This window comes from Melanerpes formicivorus, unplaced genomic scaffold (genome assembly GCF_026170545.1).
Source record: "Melanerpes formicivorus ecotype bairdi unplaced genomic scaffold, bMelFor1.0.p_v2 SCAF_9, whole genome shotgun sequence".
Lineage (NCBI taxonomy): Eukaryota > Metazoa > Chordata > Aves > Piciformes > Picidae > Melanerpes > Melanerpes formicivorus.
Genome location: NW_027142361.1, coordinates 21,082,619 through 21,104,979, shown reverse-complemented (window position 1 = coordinate 21,104,979; position 22,361 = coordinate 21,082,619). Strand labels below are relative to the sequence as shown.

The 22,361-nt window shown below is 52.2% G+C and overlaps 1 protein-coding gene across 2 annotated transcripts in view; it reads right to left on the bottom strand.

Moving 5' to 3' along the window:
* Window positions 1-1,381: 1,381 nt before the first annotated feature.
* Window positions 1,382-22,361, bottom strand: part of TRAM2 (translocation associated membrane protein 2) — a 28,034-nt gene continuing 7,054 nt past the window's right edge. Inside the window, exons 2-11 of one of the 2 annotated variants that reach the window (XM_068143222.1) lie at window positions 16,988-17,051; window positions 11,706-11,815; window positions 11,355-11,471; window positions 8,144-8,202; window positions 7,167-7,251; window positions 6,959-7,029; window positions 5,968-6,072; window positions 5,687-5,845; window positions 4,477-4,646; window positions 1,382-1,650 (exon numbers count right to left, since the gene is read on the bottom strand). In XM_068143222.1, the coding sequence (XP_067999323.1) occupies window positions 1,577-1,650; window positions 4,477-4,646; window positions 5,687-5,845; window positions 5,968-6,072; window positions 6,959-7,029; window positions 7,167-7,251; window positions 8,144-8,202; window positions 11,355-11,471; window positions 11,706-11,815; window positions 16,988-17,051 (1,014 nt within the window). In that variant the 3' untranslated portion in view covers window positions 1,382-1,576. The remainder of the gene's footprint in view (window positions 1,651-4,476; window positions 4,647-5,686; window positions 5,846-5,967; window positions 6,073-6,958; window positions 7,030-7,166; window positions 7,252-8,143; window positions 8,203-11,354; window positions 11,472-11,705; window positions 11,816-16,987; window positions 17,052-22,361) is intronic. The other variant, XM_068143223.1, reaches the window with a different exon arrangement.

Below are 22,361 nucleotides of genomic sequence, written 5' to 3'. Positions count from 1 at the left end.
GCAACGGTGCCCATCTACTGCATGCCTACCAAATCTAGGCTGGTGCACGGCACCCTACAGAAGCTTGGTAAGCTGGCACTGATCCATGAAACCCTGGGCAGCAGATGCTGCTCCTCAGCAATGAGGCAGCAGGAGACTGAGCTGGTGGGATCTGGAGTTCCCACAAACCTCCTGCCAGCACATACAACTGGCAGAGGGCAGGAGCAAGAAAAGAAAGTGGTCTGCAGCAACAGATGGCCTCTGAGGTAGATTTGAGACAACTCCATCTGCCATCATGCATCACAGGTCAGGCTTCTCCTATATGCAGGCTGCTCCTTCCCTGTCATCTCATTCACAGCTCAGAAAGTGATGAAGGGGCCAGGCTGTTTGGAAGAAACCCTGCATTTGATAGCACCTTGGGTGGATACGAGCCTGTATCCTTTGGAAAGAAAGAGTGAAGCTGGTGGCTACCACCAGCACGGCTGGACCGGTACGGCGAGGATGAGGAAGGCTAAGGCAAGTACATGAAGGGCACAGTCCCACTGATGCAAAACTCTTTGCAGCAGCCAGTTTGCTCACCTGGACATGGTCACAAGGCATGAGAGCACCAGGTCCACGAGGCACACACAAGCTGGCAAAGGGCCCAGGCCAAGAAGAGCCAGGCCAGTGCTCAGAGTGGGACTCAAGGTTTTATGTGGACCTGAGGATGCTGCTGCCCCATGACAAGGCACTGAGTGCTGCAGAGCCCCGAGTTCAGCTCTTGGAACTGGGAAGTCCAGAACAACTAAGGAGCAGCTCACCTCTTGCAGCCAAGAGGGTAAGAGTGACCCAGCTGTACCAGAAGAGCTGGGGCAAGCAAAGGCTGGAAAGTGGGTCCTTGTCTCCCTTCTCCGCTCCCCAGCTCTCCAGAATTAGCTGAAAGCCAGGGGCTGGAGGAAACCAGAAGTCCACCATGAGACAAGGCATGGTTGGGGTTCCTCCTTCAGACCACAGTCTCTATTTGCAGCATCACCATCCTGTGGCACTTGCCATGTCTATGACCAGACTTGCCCAGTGAGGCAACCCTTGGCCAAGAGTACCCCTGAGCCTCACGGTCACAAAGCCCCAGAGCATTCCCTCAGGAGTCTGTTCCCATGACAGACACATGGTGCCTTCAAGTTGCCATGGTCCTGACCCTGGGGCTCTGGAAAGCACCACAGAGAGAGGGGAGGAACATGCTGCAGGGTAAAATAAGGATTGTTTGGAACTACCTATGATGCATTTGTAACAAGAATCCAAAATAACCAAACACTACAATAGAAAAGAGAACAAAAACCAAAAAACAAATTGCACACTGTTTTAGGAGGAAACAGAGAAAGGCAAAACCAGGAGGGCTGGAAAAAGCTCCTATGAGGGGAAGGGAGCATGGGAAAGGGACTTTTTTGGTTTTATTGCAAATGGTTCAAGAGAGCAAGAAAGGAAAGGAGGAGAGTGAGAGACACCTTGGGAAGATGACAGGTTTCCAAGCCGTTTGAGATGATGCTAGTGAGCACCAGGAGGAGGGTCTGCTTCTTAGTCCTGGTATCTCACCCTCCTCCCCAGGAGACCAGCCTCTGCTCTAGGGTGATTTCAGCTTCTTGGTTCGTGGGGAGGTGCCATTCTCCGCTTTCACCACTCCATTTTCATGGTAACCTGGGGATGGAGAGAGAAACACTTTGTCCCTTGCACAAGTCAAAACTTTAACCCTCTCAGGGCCGGCTCATAGACATGGGGAAAGCCTCCACCGTGGCAGGATGCTGCTGGGGATGCCCTGAGCTCTGCAGCACTGAGGCACAGCTGCAGCACCGCCTGCAAGAGGTCAAGGGAGGTGATTTTCCCCCTCGACTCCACTCTGGTGAGACCCCACCTGGAGCACCACATCCAGTTATTAGAATAAACTTTATTATTAGAATAAACCAAACCAGGTTGGAAGAGACCTTCAAGATCATCGTGTCCAACCCATCAACCAATCCAACCCACCCAAACAGCTAACCCATGGCACCAAGCACCCCATCAAGTCTCCTTCTGAACACCTCCAATGACGGCGACTCCACCACCTCCCCGGGCAACCTATTCCATAGCGCAATCACTCTTTCTGTATAGAACTTCTTCCTAACATCCAACCTGAACCTCCCCTGGTGCAGCCTGAGACTGTGTCCTCTTGTTCTGGTACTGGGTGCCTGGGAGAAGAGACCATCATCAGCCTGTCTACAACCTCCCTTCAGGTAGTTGTAGAGAGTGATAAGGTCACCCCTGAGTCTCCTCTTCTCCAGGCTAAGCAGCCCCAGCTCCCTCAGCCTCTCCTCGTAGGGCTTGTGTTCCAAACCCCTCACCAACTTTGTTGCTCTTCTCTGGACTCGTTCCAGCAAGTCAACATCCTTCCTAAACTGAGGGGCCCAGAACTGGACACAGTACTCGAGGTGTGGCCTAACCAGTGCAGTGTACAGGGGCAGAATGACCTCCCTGCTCCTGCTGGCCACACTGTTCTTGATGCAGGCCAGGATGCCATTGGCCCTCTTGGCTGCCTGGGCACACTGCAGGCTCATGTTAAGCCTACCATCAACCAGTACCCCCAGGTCCCTCTCTGCCTGGCTGCTCTCCAGCCACTCTGACCCCAGCCTGTAGCACTGCATGGGGTTGTTGTGGCCAATGTGCAGAACCCGGCATTTGGATGTGTTAAATCTCATGCCGTTGGATTCTGCCCATCTGTCCAGCCTGTCGAGGTCCCTCTGCAGAGCCTCTCTACCCTCCAGCAGATCAACTCTTGCCCCCAGCTTGGTGTCGTCAGCAAATTTACTGATGATGGACTCAATGCCCTCATCCAGATCATCAATAAAGATGTTAAAGAGCACAGGGCCCAGCACTGATCCTTGGGGCACACCACTAGTGACTGGCTGCCAGCTGGATGTGGCACCATTCACCACCACTCTCTGGGCTCGGCCCTCCAGCCAGTTCCTAACCCATCGCAGTGTGCTCCCGTCCAAGCCATGGGCTGACAGCTTGGCCAGGAGTTTGCTATGGGGGACGGTGTCAAAGGCCTTGCTGAGGTCCAGGTAGACTACATCAACAGGCCTCCCCACATCCACCAGGCGGGTCACCTGATCATAGAAGGAGATCAGGTTGGTCAGGCAGGACCTGCCCTTCCTAAATCCATGCTGGCTAGGCCTGATCCCTTGGCCATCCTCTAAGTGTTGTGTTATTGCACTCAGGATGACCTGTTCCATGATCTTGCCTGGCACTGAGGTCAGGCTGACAGGCCTGTAATTCCCTGGCTCATCCAACCGGCCCTTCTTATAGATGGGCACCACGTTGGCCAGCTTCCAGTCCTCTGGGACCTCGCCAGTGAGCCAGGACTGCTGGAAAATGATGGAGAGTGGCTTGGCCAGCTCATCTGCCAGCTCTCTCAGCACCCTAGGATGAACCCCATCTGGTCCCATGGACTTGTGGGGATCCAAGCTGCTAAGGAGAGTTCCAACTACCGCCTCATGGAACATAGGGAAACTGTGCAGCTCCCTGGCTCCTTCTGCTAGCTCTGCAGGCCAGCTGTCAGGAAGACGTTCTGCCCTTCTAGTAAAAATTGAGGCAAAGAAGGTGTTAAGTATCTCTGCCTTTTCCTTATCCTTGGTTACAATGTTCCCCTCCGTATCCACCAAGGAGTGGAGGTTTTCCTTCCCCTTCCTCTTGCTATTAATGTATTTATAGAAGGACTTTTTGTTGTCCTTCACAGTAGAGGCCAGTTTAAGCTCCAAGTGTGCTTTTGCCTCCCTAATTCTCTTCCTACAAGACCTAGCAACATCCTTAAACATTCTGTGGGTTGCCTCCCCTCGCTTCCAAAGGTGATACACCCTCTTTTTTTCCCTCAGTTCCATTAAAAGTTCATGAACCATCCAGGCTGGCCGTCTGCCCCGGCGGCTCATCTGGAGCCCCTATTACAAAAAGGATCTGGATGTGCTGGAATGTGTCCAGAGAAGGGCCACAAGGATGAGCAGAGGGCTGGAGCTCCTCTCCTATGAGGACAGACTGAGAGGGTTGGGGCTGTTCAGTCTGGAGAAGAGAAGGCTCCCAGGAGACCTTCTTGTGGCCTTCCAGTATCTGAAGGGGGCTACAAGAAAGTTGGGGAGGGACTTTTGAGGGTGTCAGGGAGTGACAGGACTAGGGGGAATGGAATAAAACTAGAAATGGGTAGATTCAGATTGGATGTTAGGAAGTTGTTCCCCATGAGGGTGGTGAGACACTGGCAAAGGTTGCCCAGGGAGGTGGTGGAAGCCTCATCCCTGGAGGTTTCTAAGGCCAGGCTGGATGTGGCTCTGAGTAAGCTGCTGTAGTGTGAGGTGTCCCTGCCCATGGCCAGGGGGGGTGGAACATAGATGATCTTTGAGGTCCCTTCCAACCCTATCAATTATTCTATGATTCTATGAGTGATGGTGATTCTATGCCCGTGGTGCCAGCGTCCTGTAGCACCCCATCCCCAGCACTGACCTGAGTCCCTCTTGAGCGGCTTCGGCTGCTGCTTGGTGCTGGCAGTGGGGGCGGCTCTCTTCCGGCTGCTCTGCTGGTTCCAGTACTCGCGCCAGCGCCGCAGCTGGAAGTGGATAAAGCGCCACATCACCGAGGCCTGGAAGAGGCACACCAACAGCAGCACACTCATTCTGGCAGGGGTGGAGAAGAGGCAGGCTGAGAACAGAGCAGTGAGGCCACCACCAGCCCAGCCTTCCACCCACACCAGAAGCTAGCAGCTGAGCTCCCCTCAGGTGGCTGCGCCAAGCTGCTTGGAGACAGGCACCGTCCCTCAGAAGCACAGAATCAACCAGGTTGGAAGAGACCTCCAAGATCATCAAGTCCAACCCATCACGCAACCCTAACTAACCAACTAGATCATGGCACTAAGTGCCTCATTCAGGCTTTTCTTAAACTGGACACCTTCAGTCCTGTGTCCAGTTCTGGGCCCTTCAGTTTAGGAAAGATGTTGAGATGCTGGAATGTGTCCAGAGAAGGGCAACAAAGCTGGTAAGGGGTTTGGAGCACAAGCCCTATGAGGAGAGGCTGAGGGAGCTGGGGTTGCTTAGCCAGAAGAGGAGGTTCAGGGGAGACTTTCTTGCTCTCTACAACTACCTGAAAGGAGGTTGTATCCAGGTGGGGGTTGGTCTCTTCTCTCAGGCAAGCAGCACCAGAACAAGAGGACACAGTCTCAAGCTGCACCAGGGGAGGTTTAGGCTGGATGTTAGGAAGAAATTCTTCACAGCAAGAGAGATTGGCCATTGGAATGTGCTGCCCAGGGAGGTGGTGGAGTCACCATCACTGGAGGTGTTTAGGAAGAGACTGTATGGGGTGCTTGGTGCCATGGTTTAGTTGCTGAGATGGTGTTGGATGACAGGTTGGACTCAATTATCTTGAAGGTCTTTTCCAATCTGGTCAATTCAATTCAATTCAATTCAATTCAATTCAATTCAATTCAATTCAATTCAATTCCTATTCCATTCTATTCAACTTCTATTCTATTCTATTCTATTCTATTCTATTCTATTCTATTCTATTCTATTCTATTCTATTCTATTTCCAAACTCAGCAAAACCCCAGCCTGGGACAATGCAACCAAGGACCATAGGGGAGAGGTTTCCACACTTCAGCCTTCAGGTGAAAGGATGCATTACCAAAAAGAGGCAGGAGATGTGGTGAGGGACATTCTTACCTGAAGAGGATATTGTTGAAGAGAAAGCTGAAGAAGTTCCCTTTCTCAGGGTTGAGGACCTGGTTCTCCACCCGGGGCAGCCCGAAGCCGATGACCAAGATGTACAAGGTGAGGGTGAAGAGCCTGGTGACCACGAACACCACAGCCCAGACATTAAACCTGCGGGAGGGCAAGCAGAGGGGGTCGGCAGGAGCCCCTCCAGCGCTGAGCTGGAAGGTGAGAGTGAGCTCCTTGCCACTCTGCTGGCTTTCCTGGGCACCAGAGGATGGAAGCCTGCTTACAGCTTCTTGTTGTTCTCGTCGGTGAAGCAGACCAGCCGGGCCATGTGGAAGAAGAACTCAGCTAAGTACTGCAACAGCAAGAGGATCAGCCCCAGGCGGGTTAAGCTGGCAGGGAAGAGAAAGAAAACACTCATCAGTGGGGCTGGCCAACATCAGTCCTTCAGATCCAGCACCAGCACTTCCCTTGCCACCCCTGAGTTGCAGCAAAGCACCAGTCCAAAGCTGAACCTTTCCACAGCAGCAGCTGGGGTAGGATTGCAGTGGGGAAAGTCCCCGTCTTCAGAACAGAGACTCAGAGAATAGTTTGGGGTTGGAAAAGACCTTTAATGGGCATACAATCCAAACCCTCTGCACTGACCAGGGCCATTTTCAACTAGATCAGATTCTGCAGAACCCCATCCAACTTCACCTTGAATTTCCAGAGATGGGGCTTCTACCACTGTGTCTCTCACTACCCTCAGTGCAGAAAATGTCTGACTCCTTTGAGTCTAAAAGCATCACCTCTCATCCTGTCCCTATAAGCCATACTAAAAACATTGTCCCCATCTTTCTTATCAGCTCCCCTGTAAGTACTGGAAGGCTGCAGTAAGGTCTCTCCAGAGCCTTCTCTTGTCCAGGCTGAACAACCACAACTCTCTCAGCCTGTCTTTACAGCAGAGATGTTCCATCCCTTGGATCATGTTTGTGGGCTCCTTTGGACCCACTCTAGCAGGTCCATGTCTTTCCTGTGCTGAGGACTCCAGAGCTGGACACAGCACTGCAGGTGGAGTCTCACCAGAGCAGAGGGGCAGAATCCCCTCCCTCAACCTGCTGGCCACGCTGCTTTGGATGAAGGCCAGGACACAGTTGGCTCCTGGGCTGTGAGTGCATGTTGCTGGCCCACTGCTGAACCTTCAAGCCTTGCTGAGGCTTCCTGGCTGCCTTGCACTGCAGAAGGCCCCACTCAGCCCCATCCTTGGCACAGGGTGGGATGCTGAAGCAGCCAACTCACTTAAGGAGATACGCGCCGGCGATGTGCACCAGGTAGAGCACGATGCACCGCAGCTGCCGAGGAATCTCCTCCTGGGAGGGGCAGAAAGCCCTGTTAATCTCTTGCTCCTCTTCACCCACCCTCTCCCAAAGGTCACCTTCCCCAAAGCTGGTGGGCAAACCACCTCAGGGATCCCCAGGGCATGTGGGAGCACCTGCCTGGCTCTTACCTTGCGGACTTTTTGGAAGTAGAGCTCTGGCAGGGCATGCAGCCAGTAGGCAAGCTGGCACAAGTAGAAAAACTTCACCTGGAACCTGGAGCACAGGGATCAAAGAATCATAAGATGGTTTGAGGTGGAAGGGACCTTTAAAGGTCACCCAGTCCAATCCCCCCCCTGCAGTGTGCAGAATAATAGAATTAATAGAATAATAGAATTAACCAGGTTGGAAAAGACCTTTGAGATCATCAAGTCCAACCTATCATCCAACACCATCTAATCAACTAAACCATGGCACCAAGCACCCCATACAGTCTCTTCCTAAACACCTCCAGTGATGGTGACTCCACCACCTCCCTGGGCAGCACATTCCAATGACCAATCTCTCTTTCTGGGAAGAACTTCTTCCTAACATCCAGCCTAAACCTCCCCTGGTGCAGCTTGAGACTGTCCTCTTGTTCTGGTGATGGATGCCTGGGAGAAGAGACCAACCCCCACTGGGCTACAACCTCCCTTCAGGTAGTTGTAGAGAGCAAGAAGGTCTCCCCTGAGCCTCCTCTTCTCCAGGCTAAGCAACCCCAGCTCCCTCAGCCTCTCCTCATAGGGCTTGTGCTCCAAACCCCTTACCAGCGTTGTTGCCCTTCTCTGGACACATTCCAGCAACTCAACATCCACTTGCCCTAGCTGAACTTCATTAGGTTCCTCTCCCCCAGCTTTCCAGCCTGTATAGATCTTGCTGAATAGCAGCAGCACACCCTCCCAGTGTACCAAGCAGGAAGCACCCAAGATGAGTAACCAAGCCCAGAGGACATTCCTCATGGAGGAAACCCTCTGTGAACACCCTCCCTGGGGCCACAAAGCGACATCCCTCCTCCCCCAGGATCTCACTGTGGTGTCTCTGCAGGACTGTGCCTGCAAAGGGTGACCCAAAGCCGTGCAGAGGAAGGAAGTGGTCAGGCCAAGAACAAAATGCCCTTGCGCATGCTTACGGCAGATAAACATGGGGGTAGTTCTCCCACAGGCTCCGGGGGTTTGATATGTATCCTTCCTGGAAAAAAGCAGAGACAGCAGCCTTCAGCAAGAGGAACAGGCAGCACAGGGCTGTGAAGGGGACAAGGCTAATGCCACAGTGGAACTGGGGATGACACTCAAGTCCCTTCAGCCTGCAGTGAAAAATGTCTCCTCTGCACAAGGCCAGGCTCAGTTTCCCACAACTCAGCCACACTCAGGGGGCTCTAGCACCTCGCTCCAGTTTCATGAGGTCCCTGTGTTTGGAGGTTGGATCATTGAATCATAGAATCATATCACAGAATCATAGCATCAATAACCAGAGAAGGGCAACAAGGCTGGGGAGAGGCCTTGAGTACAAGCCCTATGAGAGGCTGAGGGAGCTGGGATTGTTTAGCCTGGAGAAGAGGAGGCTCAGGGGTGACCTCATTGCCCTCTACAACTACCTGAAGGGAGGTTGTAGCCAGGAGGGGGTTGGTCTCTTCTCTCAGGCAACCAGCAACAGAACAAGAGGACACAGTCTCAAGCTGCACCAGGGGAAGTTTAGGCTGGAGGTGAAGAGAAAGTTCTTCACAGAGAGAGTTGTTGGCCATTGGAATGTGCTGCCCAGGGAGGTGGTGGAGTCACCATCCCTGGAGGTGTTCAAGAGGGGACTGGATGTGGCACTTGGTGCCATGGGTTAGTCATGAGGTGTGTGGACAGGTTGGACTTGATGATCCTTGAGGTCTCTTCCAAGCTTGGTGATTCTGTGACCTCAGAGATCATCTCATGTAACGTTTGGGCTGGAAGGGACCATCAAAGGTCATCAGCTCATCTAGTCCAACCCCCCATGCAGTCAGCAGGGACATTTGCAGCTAGGTCAGGTTGCTCAGAGCCCAATCCAGCCTGAGCTGGAAGGTTTGCAGGGATGAGGCTTCTACCACCTCTCTGGGCATTCCATGCCCATGCATCTCATCATCCTCACTGTAACAAATTTCTTCTTCCTCTCCAGCCTGAATTTCCCCTCTTTTAGTTTAAAACCACCACCCCTTGTCCTGGTGCAAAAGGCCCTGCTAAAAGGTCTGTCCTGATCTTTTTGATAGGTCCCCTTTAAATACTGAAAAGCTACAAGAAAGTCTATCCAGAGCCTTCTCTTGTCCAGGCTGGACAACCCAACCCTCTCAGCCTGTGCTCACAGCAGAGGTGTTCCAGCCCCCTGATCATTTTTGTGGCATCCTCTGGACCACTCCAACAGGTCCATGTCTGTCTTGTGCTGAGGACCCCAGAGCTGGACACAGCACTGCAGGTGGGGGTCTCACCAAAGCAGAGCAGAGGGTAGAATCCCCTTCCTCAACCTGCTGGCCACACTGCTTAGGAAGCAGCCCAGGATACAGTTGGCTTCCAGGCTGTGAGTGCACACTGACAGCTCATGTCCAGCTTTTCACCCACCGGTACACTCAAGTTCTTCTCCACAGGGCTGCTCTCAATCCCTTCATCCCCCAGCCTGTTCTGATACCAGGGATTTCCCTGACTCATGTGCAGGACCTTGCACTTGGCCTTGCTGAACCTCCTGAGGTTCATATAGGGCCTGTTCTCAGGCTGCTTGAAGGCTGCTTGCTCGGTTGCACAGTGGCCCTTAGGTTCAGGATAGGAGGTGCTGGGGTTTGGGCAAAGCAAAAGGGACATTCTGGAGGTGTAGGGTAAGATGTTGGTAGCACATCCACAAGCAGTGGTATGCATGGCCCAGGGGTGCTTCTTCCCCACTGGCATTTTCAAGCTGAGTATCACCCAAGCACTTCTGAAGAGAAAGGGGAATGGAGAACACCTACGAAACTTATTTCAGATGCATTCCACCTGCCTGCATTTGCCTGCAGCCTCTTCCTTGCAGGGCAGATGACAGGATGGGGACTCCCTCCCCATTCCTCCCCTGCACAGCTCCTGCCCTGCTTCATCAGGCTTTGCTAACTGATGCTGGCCTGGGAAATTGATCCTGCCCAGCACCTACCTGTCATTGCTGGCCATGACCTCTCTGCCCTAAGCCCTTTCTTTGGTTAGAATAGAGTAGGATAGGATAGGATAGGATAGGATAGGATAGAATAGAAATTAACCAGGTTGGAAAAGACCTTTGAGATCATCAAGTCCAACCTACCACCCAACACCATCTCATCAACTAAACCAAACACCCCATCCAGACTCTCCCTAAACACCTCCAGTGATGGTGACTCCACCACCTCCCTGAGCAGCACATTCCAATGACCAATCTCTCTTTCTGGGAAGAACTTCTTCCTAACATACAGCCTAAACCTCCCCTGGTGCAGCTTGAGACTGTGTCCTCTTGTTCTGGTGCTGGTTGCCTGGGAGAAGAGACCAACCCCCACCTGGCTACAGCCTCCCTTCAGGGAGTCATAGAGAGCAATAAGGTCTCCCCAGAGCCTCCTCTTCTCCAGGCTAAGCAACCCCAGCTCCCTCAGCCTCTCCTCACAGGGCTGTGCTCCAAACCCCTCCCCAACTTTGTTGCCCTTCTCTGGACACCTTCCAGCAACTCAATATCTTTCCTAAACTGAGAGGCCCAGAACTGGACTCAGGACTCAAGGTGTGGCCTAACCAGTGCTGAGTACAGGGGCAGAATGACCTCCCTGCTCCTTCTGGCCACACTATTCCTCATCCAGGCCAGGATGCCATTGGCCCTCTTGGCCACCTGGGCACACTGCTGGCTCATGTTCAGCCTACTATCAACCAGTAACCCCAGGTCCCTTTCTGCCTGGCTGCTCTCCAGCCACTCTGACCCTAGACTGTAGCACTGCATGGGGTTGTTGTGGCCAGTGTGTAGAACCTGGCATTTGGATGTGTTCAATCTCATGCCCTTGAACTCCCCCAGCAGCAGAAGGACATGGCAGGGACAGGCAGGATTTCTCCAAACATATTTTCCAGGCACATATGCACAAAGCAGAAGGATCTCCCCAAACTGCCCTGAGACAGTGGCTGGGAAGACCTACCCCACCTCAAACTAGATCTGGTGAAATGTGCACATCTTGGCCCAGAGACTGGCTGGGAACCCTCCACTGCCACTGGCGCTCCAGAACCCCCTAAGCCCAGCCAGGGAACCCTAATCCCAGTCAGGGAACCCAAAGCTCAGCCAGGGAACCCAAAGCTCAACCAGAGAACCCAAAGCTCAGCCAGGGAACCCAAAGCTCAGCCATCCCTGTGTCTCACCGTCACCACGACGTATAAGCACCAAATCACAGAAGTGAGGTGGAAGGCAAGCAGCTGTCCTGATTCATTGAATTTGCTGTGTTTGACTTTGGAGAGATGCAGACGCCTGTTGATTTTCTGGGGAGGAGCAGAGGGAGAGGAAAGCAACAAGAAAGCATAAGCCAGAGCCACCACATCAACAACCCTCCCTCCTTCTCCTCCTCACCACCCCATGCAGCCCCCAGAGATGAAAGCTCACTCACCACCACCACCTCAACCCCCAGACCACCCCCAGACCAGCATTTAACTGCAGCAGGACCACGTCCCCTCATGATACTTGAGCTATTTTGGGGGGCTCAGGACAACACTCACATCCAGGGCGTACTCCTGCACCACCGCGTGCAGGATGATAGCAATGAAGATGTAGAAGAGGATAGTGACCAGATCCTTCAGCCCATAGTGATACTGGAACAGCTCCCCATCTGCAAAGAGACCAAATGCTGGGTCACATCCCCAACACACACATGATTTCCAAGCAAGGGTTAGTGGGCAGGGGGGGCTATTCCCAACACACGGCTTGCATGAGGCCACCAGAGAGCTGGAGGCAGGCAGAGGCCATGACTGTGCCAGGGGCTGCAGGGCTGGCAAAAAAGACTTCCAGACTGAGTCAGTTGATCAGCAGAGGGTGGATGATTTCTCTTCTAGTAGTTAGATACCTCAAAGGAGGTGACACTCAGGACACTTCAAGCTGGTTTGGAGCACAGCCCTGTGAGGGGAGGCTGAGGGAGCTGGGGTTGCTTAGCCTGGAGAAGAGGAGGCTCAGAGGAGACCTTATTGCTCTCTACAACAACCTGAAGGGAAGTTGTAGCCCAGTGGGGGTTGGTCTCTTCTCTCAGGCAACCAGCACCAGAACAAGAGGACACAGTCTCAAGCTGCACCAGGGGAGGTTTAGGCTGGATGTTAGGAAGAAATTCTTCCCAGAAAGAGAGATTGGCCATTGGAATGTGCTGCCCAGGGAGGTGGTGGAGTCACCATCACTGGAAGTGTTTAGGAAGAGACTGGATGAGGCACTTGGTGCCATGGTTTAGTTGATTAGATAGTGTTGGATGGTAGGCTGGACTTGATGATCTCAAAGGTCTTTTCCAACCTGGTCTGGTCTACTCCTATTCTATTCTATTCTATTCTATTCTATTCTATTCTATTCTATTCTATTCTATTCTATTCTATTCTATTCTATTCTATTCTATTCTACTCCACTTCACTCCATTCCATTCCATTCCATTCCATTCCATTCCATTCCATTCCATTCCATTCCATTCCATTCCATTCTCCTGACAGAGGTGAAGGGTTGAGGCCAGCCTGGCTGTGGAAACAGGATATTTATCAGCCTGGAGGGATGAAGCCACAGAGGCCGCTCTGAAGCAGGTGGTGGGCATGTAGAGGTTGCTGTTGCCATCTGGGACACCATGCTAGGAGCTTCAGGGCTTGGGATGGGATTTCCACCTCCTCAGGTGTCATCCAACACCTAGTCCAACACTCAGCCCTGAAAGCTGCTGGAGCAGGATTCAGCTGCCTAAGTGCAGGTGCCTTGTGCTATTAAGAGATCTGAGACAGAGGCACAGGGCTGCAGATGGGAAACAGGATCCACAGGAGGCCCTGCTCTTCTGGAGCAACAGGAGACCCAGCAGCACCCAGAATAGCCCAGACATCTGCATTTAGGCAACTATTTGCAGCCCTGCAGCTTATAGGGAGGAAGCAGAGTGGGCAAAGCCGCTTTCCTTGTGGCACACTGCAGAAAGCTCAGCCCACGCCAAACTGCTGCTTTCCCTCACTCTGATCATCCTCTCCTATTGGGAAGTGACCAGTTTGTCACCAGCCCTGTTTCCCCTCCAACAAAGCTTCAGTCCAGATTTCTAAGGCTTAAGGAACATGAATAATATTTGAGTAACAGATTGCCCAGAAAGGTGGTAGGTGGGAAACATTCCAGGTCAGATTAGATGGGACTCTGAACAACCTTGGTAGATGATGTCCTTGATACTTGCAGGGGGGTTGGACTAGATGAACTTTAAAGGTCTCTTCCAACCCAAACCATTCAAAGATGATTCAGAGATGGAAAGGGACTTTGCAGAAAGGTGGAGTCACCACCCCTGGAGGTGTTCAAGAGGGGACTGGACGTGGCACTTGCTGCCATGGTTTAGTCATGAGGTCTGTGGTGACAGGTTAGACTTGATGAGCTTTGAGGTCTCTTCCAACCTTGGTGATTCTGTGATTCTGTGTCTAGCAACAGGAGAAGGGGGAATGGTTTTAAGCTGAGGGAGAGTAGGTTCAGACTGGATCTTAGGAAGAAGTTCTTCAGTACAAGAGTGGTGAGACTCTGGAACAGGTTGCCCAGAGTGGCTGTGGATGTTCCCTCCCTGGAGGTGTTCAAGGCCAGGTTGGATGAGACCTTCAGCAGCCAAGTCTAGTTCAGAGGCATCCCTGCCCATGGCAGGGAGGTTGGAGTAGATGATTGTCCCCATCCACTCCGGCAAGACCACACCTGGAGCCCTGTGTCCAGTTCTGGAGCCTCTATTACAGGAAGGATCTGGAGGTGCTGGAAGGTGTCCAAAGAAGGGCCACGAGGATGATTAGAGGGATGGAGCTCCTCTGCTATGAGGACAGACTGAGTGAGCTAGGGCTGTTCAGTCTGGAAAAGAGAAGCCTCAAAGGAGACCTTCTTGTGGCCTTCCAGTATCTGAAGCAGCCCTACAAGAAAGCTGGGGAGGGACTTTTTAGGGTGTCAGGGAGTGATAGGACTAGGGGGAATGGAACAAAACTAGAAATGGTTAGATTCAGGTTGTATGTTAGAAAGAAGTTCTTCCCCATGAGGGTGGTGAGAGACTGGAACAGGTTGCCCAGGGAGGTGGTGGAAGCCTCATCCCTGGAGGGTTTTGAAGGCCAGACTGGATGTGGCTGTGAGCAACCTGCTGTAGTGTGAGGTGTCCCTGACCATGGCAGGGGGGTTGGAACTGGATGATCCTTGAGGTCTTTCCAACCCTAACAATTCTATGATTCTATGATCTCTAAGGCCCCTTCCAACCTAAGCCATTCTGTGATTCTGTGATTTATGAAACCACCTGGTGTAAGGATATGAAAACACTTGGTCCTTAAGAGTCCCTGGGGTGGGTGCTGTGCAAACCCTGAGGTAAAAACACTGCCTGTACCACAGAGCTCATAACCCCAGTGTAAGACAAAAGCCAGAACTGCAAGTCTGGAGAAAATAAGGTTATTGTGGCCGGTTGACGTTGCCCCCTTAAGAAAGGGAATATGGTGGACGGAAGTTGGTGAACGGAAGGAATAGTCTAAACTATTTCATTGGTAAAGTGGGAGGAAGCACCTTCTGAGCTGGGACTATACTGGGTTTTTCCAGCTCTTTATCTTCAGTCTTGCTTCCGCCTTTCCATGGTGCAGCAGCTCTCTGTCTGTGCTGGGCTTTCTGCCAAGGCCTCGGCCTTGAAGACCAGATAACAGCCGGTATTAACTGCTTTCCAATTAACACAAACTGCTTCTAACTTTTTTTTCCTCTCTTTTCTTTCTCTTTCTATCCCATTCTGGGGAAAGGGGGGGAAGAGAGGGGAGAGCGGAGGTGGGGGACCCCTTTGCCGAGGGGGCTTACTCTCATTTCTGTGTTGCTCTGTTGTATATCTTTGTATATATTGTAGATATTGCAAATTTGTAAATATTGCCCTGCATTCCCTACATTGCTTTGTAAATATAGCTCCACTGCTTTGCTAATTCAGCTTGCGAGTTTTTTTTCCTTTCCCTTCAATTTTTTTCCCCTTTTACCTTACAAGGGGGAAGGGAGGAGGCTTCTCGGCCTTGCCCTTCCACCCACCACAGTTATGCACATGTGCAACTGCTCTGCCTCCTCTCTCTAGGGCATTTCAGGAGCTGCTCTAGCAGGAGCTGTGTGCTGAGCACAGGAGATGAGAACAAGATCTGCCAGATGACAGGCAGCAGCATCCTGCTTGTGCAGAGCGTGGAGCAGCCCTGGAAGAATCCAGCTGAGCAATCATTCTTCTTCTGGGCAAGCTGGCTGCACCAAGAGCTCTCTCCCCACAGCCTCAGCCAGCTCATGCCCCAGTACCTGCTCCTGGTGAGATGGTTATGTGTCCCCTGGTAGGAGGGAAGACTCAATCACTGGGCAGGAAGGCCAGAAACTGTCTGGACTGTGCCACAGGAGCACAGACTGCAATTTGATTTGGAAGCTGGGCAATTTCATCAGCCATGATGTCCAAAGATTTTAAGGGCAGACCTTTTATTTTCCACCTGTCTGCCTCATCCTAGTTTCACTCATCCCAACAACCCCACTCTTCTCTTCCCTAGGATGATTACTCACTTCTAATTACCTGCTGTTTTCTGTCACCAAGCCAGGTTCTGCCTCTGGAACTTGGCCCATCCTGAGCCCAGAGCTTTACCCAAACCACCTCTAACATTGGTGCCCAGATCACTGCCAGGCCTTCAAGGGCTCTCAGATAGGAAGGGAGCTACTAGCAGCCAAAATACAAAGAAGGACTGAACCTCCAGCTGTCTCCTGGCTGGAAACTGGGGCACATCTTTGGGTCCATCAGGCTCAAACCTGTGCCAGCTCAGAGCCTGCTTTAATTACCCTCCATGTGCTTTAATTACCTGCATTGCTGGGTCCAACTCTGGAGTCCTCAGCACAGGAAAGACATGGACCTGTTGGAGCAGGTCCAGAGGAGCCCACAAGAATGATCAGAGGGCTGGAACATCTCTGCTAGGAGGACAGGCTGAGAAAGTTGGGAGCTGTTCAGTCTGGACAAGAGAAGGCTCCAGGGAGCCCCTTAAAGGGGTTCTATCGGAGAGATGAGAGCAGCCTTTTTCAGTGGGGCCTGCTTCAACAGGACAAGAGGTGATAGTTTTGAATTAGAGAAGGGGAGATTCAGAGTACATACAAGGAAGACACTTTTTATGCTGACACAGGTTGCCCAGAGAGGTGCCAGATGCTCCATTCCTGGAAGCATTCCAGGTCAAGTTGGATGGGGCTCTGAGCAATCTGATCTAATTGAAGATGTCCCTGTTGACCTTTGAGGAGCCCTTCCAACTCAAAACATTCTATGATTGTATGATTAGCTGCCTGGAGCAGGGATGCTATTGCTCCACATGCATTTCCACACCCTCACCTCACGCTATTCCCAATAACCAAAGCAAGACAGGAATTACTTGTGCAGCACCCACCACTTAGCAAAGAGCTACATCCCTCCTGCTCCTTGGCAGGGCACAGAGCTACTCCAGCCATGCAATCAGGGAATTCTGATTTTCCTGACCAGGCTGGAGGAGGATACTCACCCTGCAGAGCACACAGAGCAGCCTGACCATGGCAGAAACAGGCAGCAAGGAAGCTCTAAACACCCCAGGAAAACATTTCTTTCCATCTCTGGCAGCATCAGGGCTGACAGGCAGAGTATTCTGAGCCACTCAAACTTTGCTCTTCCCCCACATATCTTATTTTTAAAATCTCCTTTAGTACCAGACAGAGGCCTGAGCACTGTGCATGAGCAAAGGGTGAGCCCAGGCCAGCTGGTAATGAGGGTTTGGGGAAGACCACAACTCAACCCTCCCCTTGGGGTATGTGCAGCAGAAGCATCTCTTACCTGCTGTAGGCACACTAACATTGTACTGAGGTAAGATAAACAGGAAGGCAGTCTTGGCTGTAACCTGGCAGAGACACAGAGAGGGGAAAAATAAGCAAATCAGCTGTTGAATCCATTCCTCTGCCACCATTTACACTCCTTTCCTCCTGTGCTGGGAAAGGCGAATCACCCAGGCTCCGGCTTCACTCACAGAAAGGCCTTCCAGCGATGAGATTGCTAGGGATGAGGTTTTGCAACAGGCACCTAGGAAGGACAAAGGGATGTATAAAAGAGGGAGAAAAAGCAATGCAGCTGTAAAAGTCCCCAGCCAGCCAGAATGGCGGAAGCTCCTCACTTCCCCTCACAGCTAAGCACACCTCCAATAACACAGCCCTGTTGCTCAGGGGACAACAGGAGGAGCATGACCCTGCAGGTCATCTGCATTCATTAAAACCTTCACTGATTTTCATCTGCTCCAGGCAGCCACAACAGGAGCCTGGCCTGGTGAGGGATGGCAGCACCCAGCACCCAAGCAAGCTCAGAGGCTGAAAAGCCCCATGGGCTATGCATGGATTTAGCCCTTACACCTTTGGGGAAGCTGCTCTAGTAGTAACAGCCACAGGACCAGGGAGGTCAGGCCCATTTATGTACTGTGTCCAGTTCTGGGCCACTCAATTTAAGAGGGATATTGAGGGGGTTGGTCTCTTCTCCCAAGCAACCAGCACCAGAACAAGAGGACACAGTCTCAAGCTGCACCAGGGGAGGTTTAGGCTCAAGGTGAGGAGAAAGTTCTTCCCAGAAAGAGTTACTGGCCATTGGAATGTGCTGCCCAGGTAGGTGGTAGAGTCACCATCCCTGGAGATGTTCAAAAAAGGGTTGGATGTGGCTCTTGGAGCCATGATTTAGTTGTTAGGCATTAGGTAATAGATTGGACTTGATGATCTCTGAGGTCTTTTCCAACCTGGTTGATTCCATGATTCTATGATTCCTTCCATGCCTCACGAGCACCCAGCCTCAAACACAACCACTCCCAAGAAGTCCTTTGCCCACTGAGCAGCAAGGGAGGTGAGGTGAGCTGCATTTCACACAGATGGAGCTGCCACCTTTTCAGAGCTGCAAGCTATTAAAAACCCAGCTGGAAGTATTGCTTCACATCTTGCAGGACATATCTGGGGGGGGGGGGGGCACAGAGGCTTTGCCAAGTGTTCTTGTCCCACCCCTACAAGCATTAAGCAACCAGCCAGTGGCTCCGCTCCACCAGCACGAGTGCTGCCCATCTTCTTGCAGCCCTGGCTGGGGGGATAACAAACTCCACAGCCTGTTTTCAGGGTGTTTGGGGATTATTTATTTATTCCCCCCTTAAAAAAAAAAAAAGAAAAGAAAAATCCCACATGCTGTGCTCTGCTTGTGGAGGAGTAGATGTGAGAAGCATTCTGCCAAGGAAGATGGAAACCACGGGCAGAGTGTGTGTGGGGGTAATGGAAAAAGTACATCGCCTGGCCTCAAGCTGCCTCCAGGAGACACCTCTGGCTTGCAAACCTTCTTGGCTTAGGAAAGCCAAGTTGTTTCATCCTGGAACAGTACCACACAACCCAGATCTAGACTTTACATCCGAGCTGGGTTTCTCAGTTCAAGAGAGACAAGGAGCTACTGGCGTGAGTCCAACAGAGGCTACAGAGATGATGAAGGGACTGGAGCACTTCCCTTGGAAGGAAAGGCTGAGAGACCTGGGGCTGTTTAGCCTGGAGGGGAGAAAGACTGAGAAGGGATCTTCTCAAAGCTCATCAATGCTTCCCAATATCAATTGAGGGTGATGAGACACTGGAACAGGTTGCCCAGGGAGGTGGTGGAAGCCTCATCCCTGGAAGTTTTCAAGGCCAGGCTGGATGTGTCTGTGAGCAACCTGCTGTAGTGTGAGGTGTCCCTGCCCATGGCAAGGGGGTTGGAACTAGATGATCCTTGAGGTCCCTTCCAACCCTAACAATTCTATGATTCTATCTAAAGGGTGAGGGTCAAGAAGGTGGGACCAGGTTCTTTTCAGTGGTGCCCAGAGACTGGACAAGGGGCAATTGGCACAAATTGGTACAGCATAAGTTCCACCTGAACATGAGGAAACATTTCTTTCCTGTGAGGTTGACAGAGCACTGGACCAGGCTGCCCAGAGAGGCTGTGGAAGCCCCTTCTCTGGAGAGATTCCAAACCTACCTGGACACAACCCTGTGCAGACTGCTCTGGGTGCACCTGCTTTAGCAGGAGGGTTGGACTAGATGATCTCCAGAGGTCCCTTCTAACCCCTGCCATGCTGGGATTCTATGTGGTTCAACACCAGCTCCAACTCCCCTGCAAGGCTCAGGAAGGAGAGATGGGCACAGAGGATGACAAAGCTTCAGAGTTCACAGCAAGTGTTTCACAAGCAGCCAGAGAAAGGAGAAGTTTGTAATAGGAAGAGCAATGTAAGGATTATTCAGAGCCACAAGACACTCGCTGTTGTTTGCTCTCAAACAAGATGTTGACATGGGAAATGAAGCACCAAGCATGCTCCTGCCTTGCAGGGCAGTGAGCACAGCCAGACTTGCCACAAAACTGCTGCAAGCAGAGGCAGAATTGGGCCACTGCAGATGTTCTGGATTTTTTTTTTTTGCTATGCTGTGAGGCCACCTCCTCAACCTGCTTCTTTGGGTTTCCCCTTATCTCCAGCCTCTTCTCAAGGCAGCCAGAAGTCCAAATCTTACAAAGCATCACTATAACAGTTGGATTTGATCATCTTAAACCAAAACAATTCTATGACTCCAAGAGTCAGGTAGGGGTTTTTATAGGGTGGGAGAGGATTTGTCTGCAGGGGACAAGCTTAGCAAGGATGATACAGGAAAAGCTGTATATTCCAGTTGTTGCCTGCCCTGCATTAAGGGCACCTCTATGTAACCTACCACTGCCCAAGGGAGTGAGGGAGATGTTCCTTATCCTACCCTGCATGTAGGATGTGCCTGAAATAGCTACATTTGAGAAGCATCTGTCCTGGGGAGGACACAGTCTCAAGCTGCACCAGGGGAGGTTTAGTCTGGATGTTAGGAAGAAGTTCTTCCCAGAAAGAGAGATTGGCCATTGGAAGGCGCTGCCCAGGGAGGTGGTGGAGTCACCATCACTGGAGGTGTTTAGGAAGAGCTTGATGGGGTGCTTGGTGCCATGGTTTAGTTGATGAGATGGTGTTGGTTGATAGGTGGGACTTGATGGTCTTGAAGATCTTTTCCAACCTGGTCTATTCTATCCTATCCTATCCTATCCTATCCTATCCTATCCTATCCTATCCTATCCTATCCTATCCTATCCTATCCTATCCTATCCTATCCTATCCCCAAGCTAGGGGCAGGTGTTGCTCTGTTAGAGGCTAGGATAGCACTGCAGAGGGACCTTGACAGGCTGGACAGATGGGCAGAGTCCAAGGGCATGAGATTTAACACATCCAAGTGGCAGGTTCTACACACTGGCCACAACAACCCCATGCAGTGCTACAGTCTAGGGTCAGAGTGGCTGGAGAGCAGCCAGGCAGAAAGGGACCTGGGGTTACTGGTTGATAGTAGGCTGAACATGAGCCAGCAGTGTGCCCAGGTGGCCAAGAAAGCCAAAGGCATCCTGGCCTGGATCAGGAACAGTGTGGCCAGCAGGAGCAGGGAGGTCATTCTGCCCTGTACTCAGCACTGGTTAGGCCACACCTTGAGTCCTGAGTCCAGTTCTGGGCCCCTCAGTTTAGGAAAGATATTGAGTTGCTGGAACATGTCCAGAGAAGGGCAACAAAGCTGGGGAGGGATTTGGAGCACAGCCCTGTGAGGAGAGGCTGAGGGAGCTGGGGTTGCTTAGCCTGGAGGAGGCTCAGAGGAGACCTTATTGCTCTCTATGACTTCCTGAAGAGAGGTTGTAGCCAGGTGGAGGTTGGTCTCTTCTCCCAGGCAACCAGCACCAGAACAAGAGGACACAGTCTCAAGCTGTGCCAGGGGAGGTTTAGGCTGGATGTTAGGAAGAAGTTCTTCACAGAGTGATTGGCCATTGGAATGTGCTGCCCAGGTGTTACAGTTTGAGCTGGGTGCCCCCCTGCAATGTTTACTTCCTGTGTCCAGGAGTCCAGCCCAGAGGGGTGGACACAGGAAATTATGTAGTATTTCCTACCACAATCCTTTGCACCACTATAAGATGCAGTGCGGAGTCTAGCACGTTCTCTTTTCTTCCTCCTCCGTCAGCCGGTAACTGGGGGAGATGTCTCCTGGCTTTGGGCCTGGCTAGGCCTAAGGCCACGGGGGGATGGGCAGTCTCAGATCTGGCCAGCTGAGACTAGCCTAGCAGTGGGAGGGGGAAGAAGGAGCCCTGGGGGTCTTGGGTGTACCCTCAGGTGGGGATGGGATCTCTCTGGGTCTGTTTTGGGATCTTTCTTTGTCACTATGCTTTTGCTTTTCTGTGAAAGTTCACTGCTTTCTATTTAAACTTTCCATCACTTTTGCAATCCATTTGTCTGAGTGTTTATTGTTGCCAGGGGTGGGGAAGGGGGCTGCCTCAACCCAGCACATTTCTTGGTAGCAGAGGATGGTTAAGGTGGGCAGAGGGTCTGCCCCCAACCCCTTTACATTCTTGGCAAGCCAGCCAGGAGTAGGAGTTGGTTATTGTGGCTACTCTGCAGATCGGATTGCAAAAGATAAGAGAGTTTAAATTTAGTTCTGGGCGTCGTTTTGGTCTTTTGGCAGTTGGGGGCTCATGTGTTGTTGGGGCGATTGTGTTAAGTTCTTGTGGATTGCAGGGGGACACCTGATGCGTGGCCGGTGGCACAGAGTCCCTCCTGCTATTTCAAGCAGGGGTGGTTCTTAACCATCGGAATTGGGGCACCGCTTGAGAATGCGGGACCTGCCCTTTCCTCCACCTTTATTCTCTGCGGAGCGGTGGAAGCGGCAGGGAGTGAAGTGGGGGAGGGGCAGTGGCGAGCAGATCAAAGTCAGGTCCGTTCTCGCTGCGGGGTAGGGTCAGCCACAGCGGAGCGGGCGAGCTCGACTCCCTATGGGCGAACGGGGACTCCAGCTGAAAGCTGTTCTTAAGGGCCCCGAGGACGCGTTTATGGCTTTTGCTGGAGGAGGCGTTTGAATGCCCGAGGGGTGGAGGCGATTTTGATTCTGTACCACGGCGAAAGAGATGGCCGGAGCCCTGCTGTGTGCTCGGGCGCCGGCGGGCCCGGCCGTGTGCTTGGAGCGGCGCCGGTGGTCCCCAGCTGTCCGCTCGGGCTGTGGCGGCAGTGAGCACAGCCGTGCGCTCGGAGCGGTGACGGCGGTCCTGGTCGTGCGCTCGGGCTGCGGCGGCGGTGAGCACAGCCGTGCACTCGGAGCGGTGGCGGCGGTGAGCACGGCCGTGCACTCGGGCT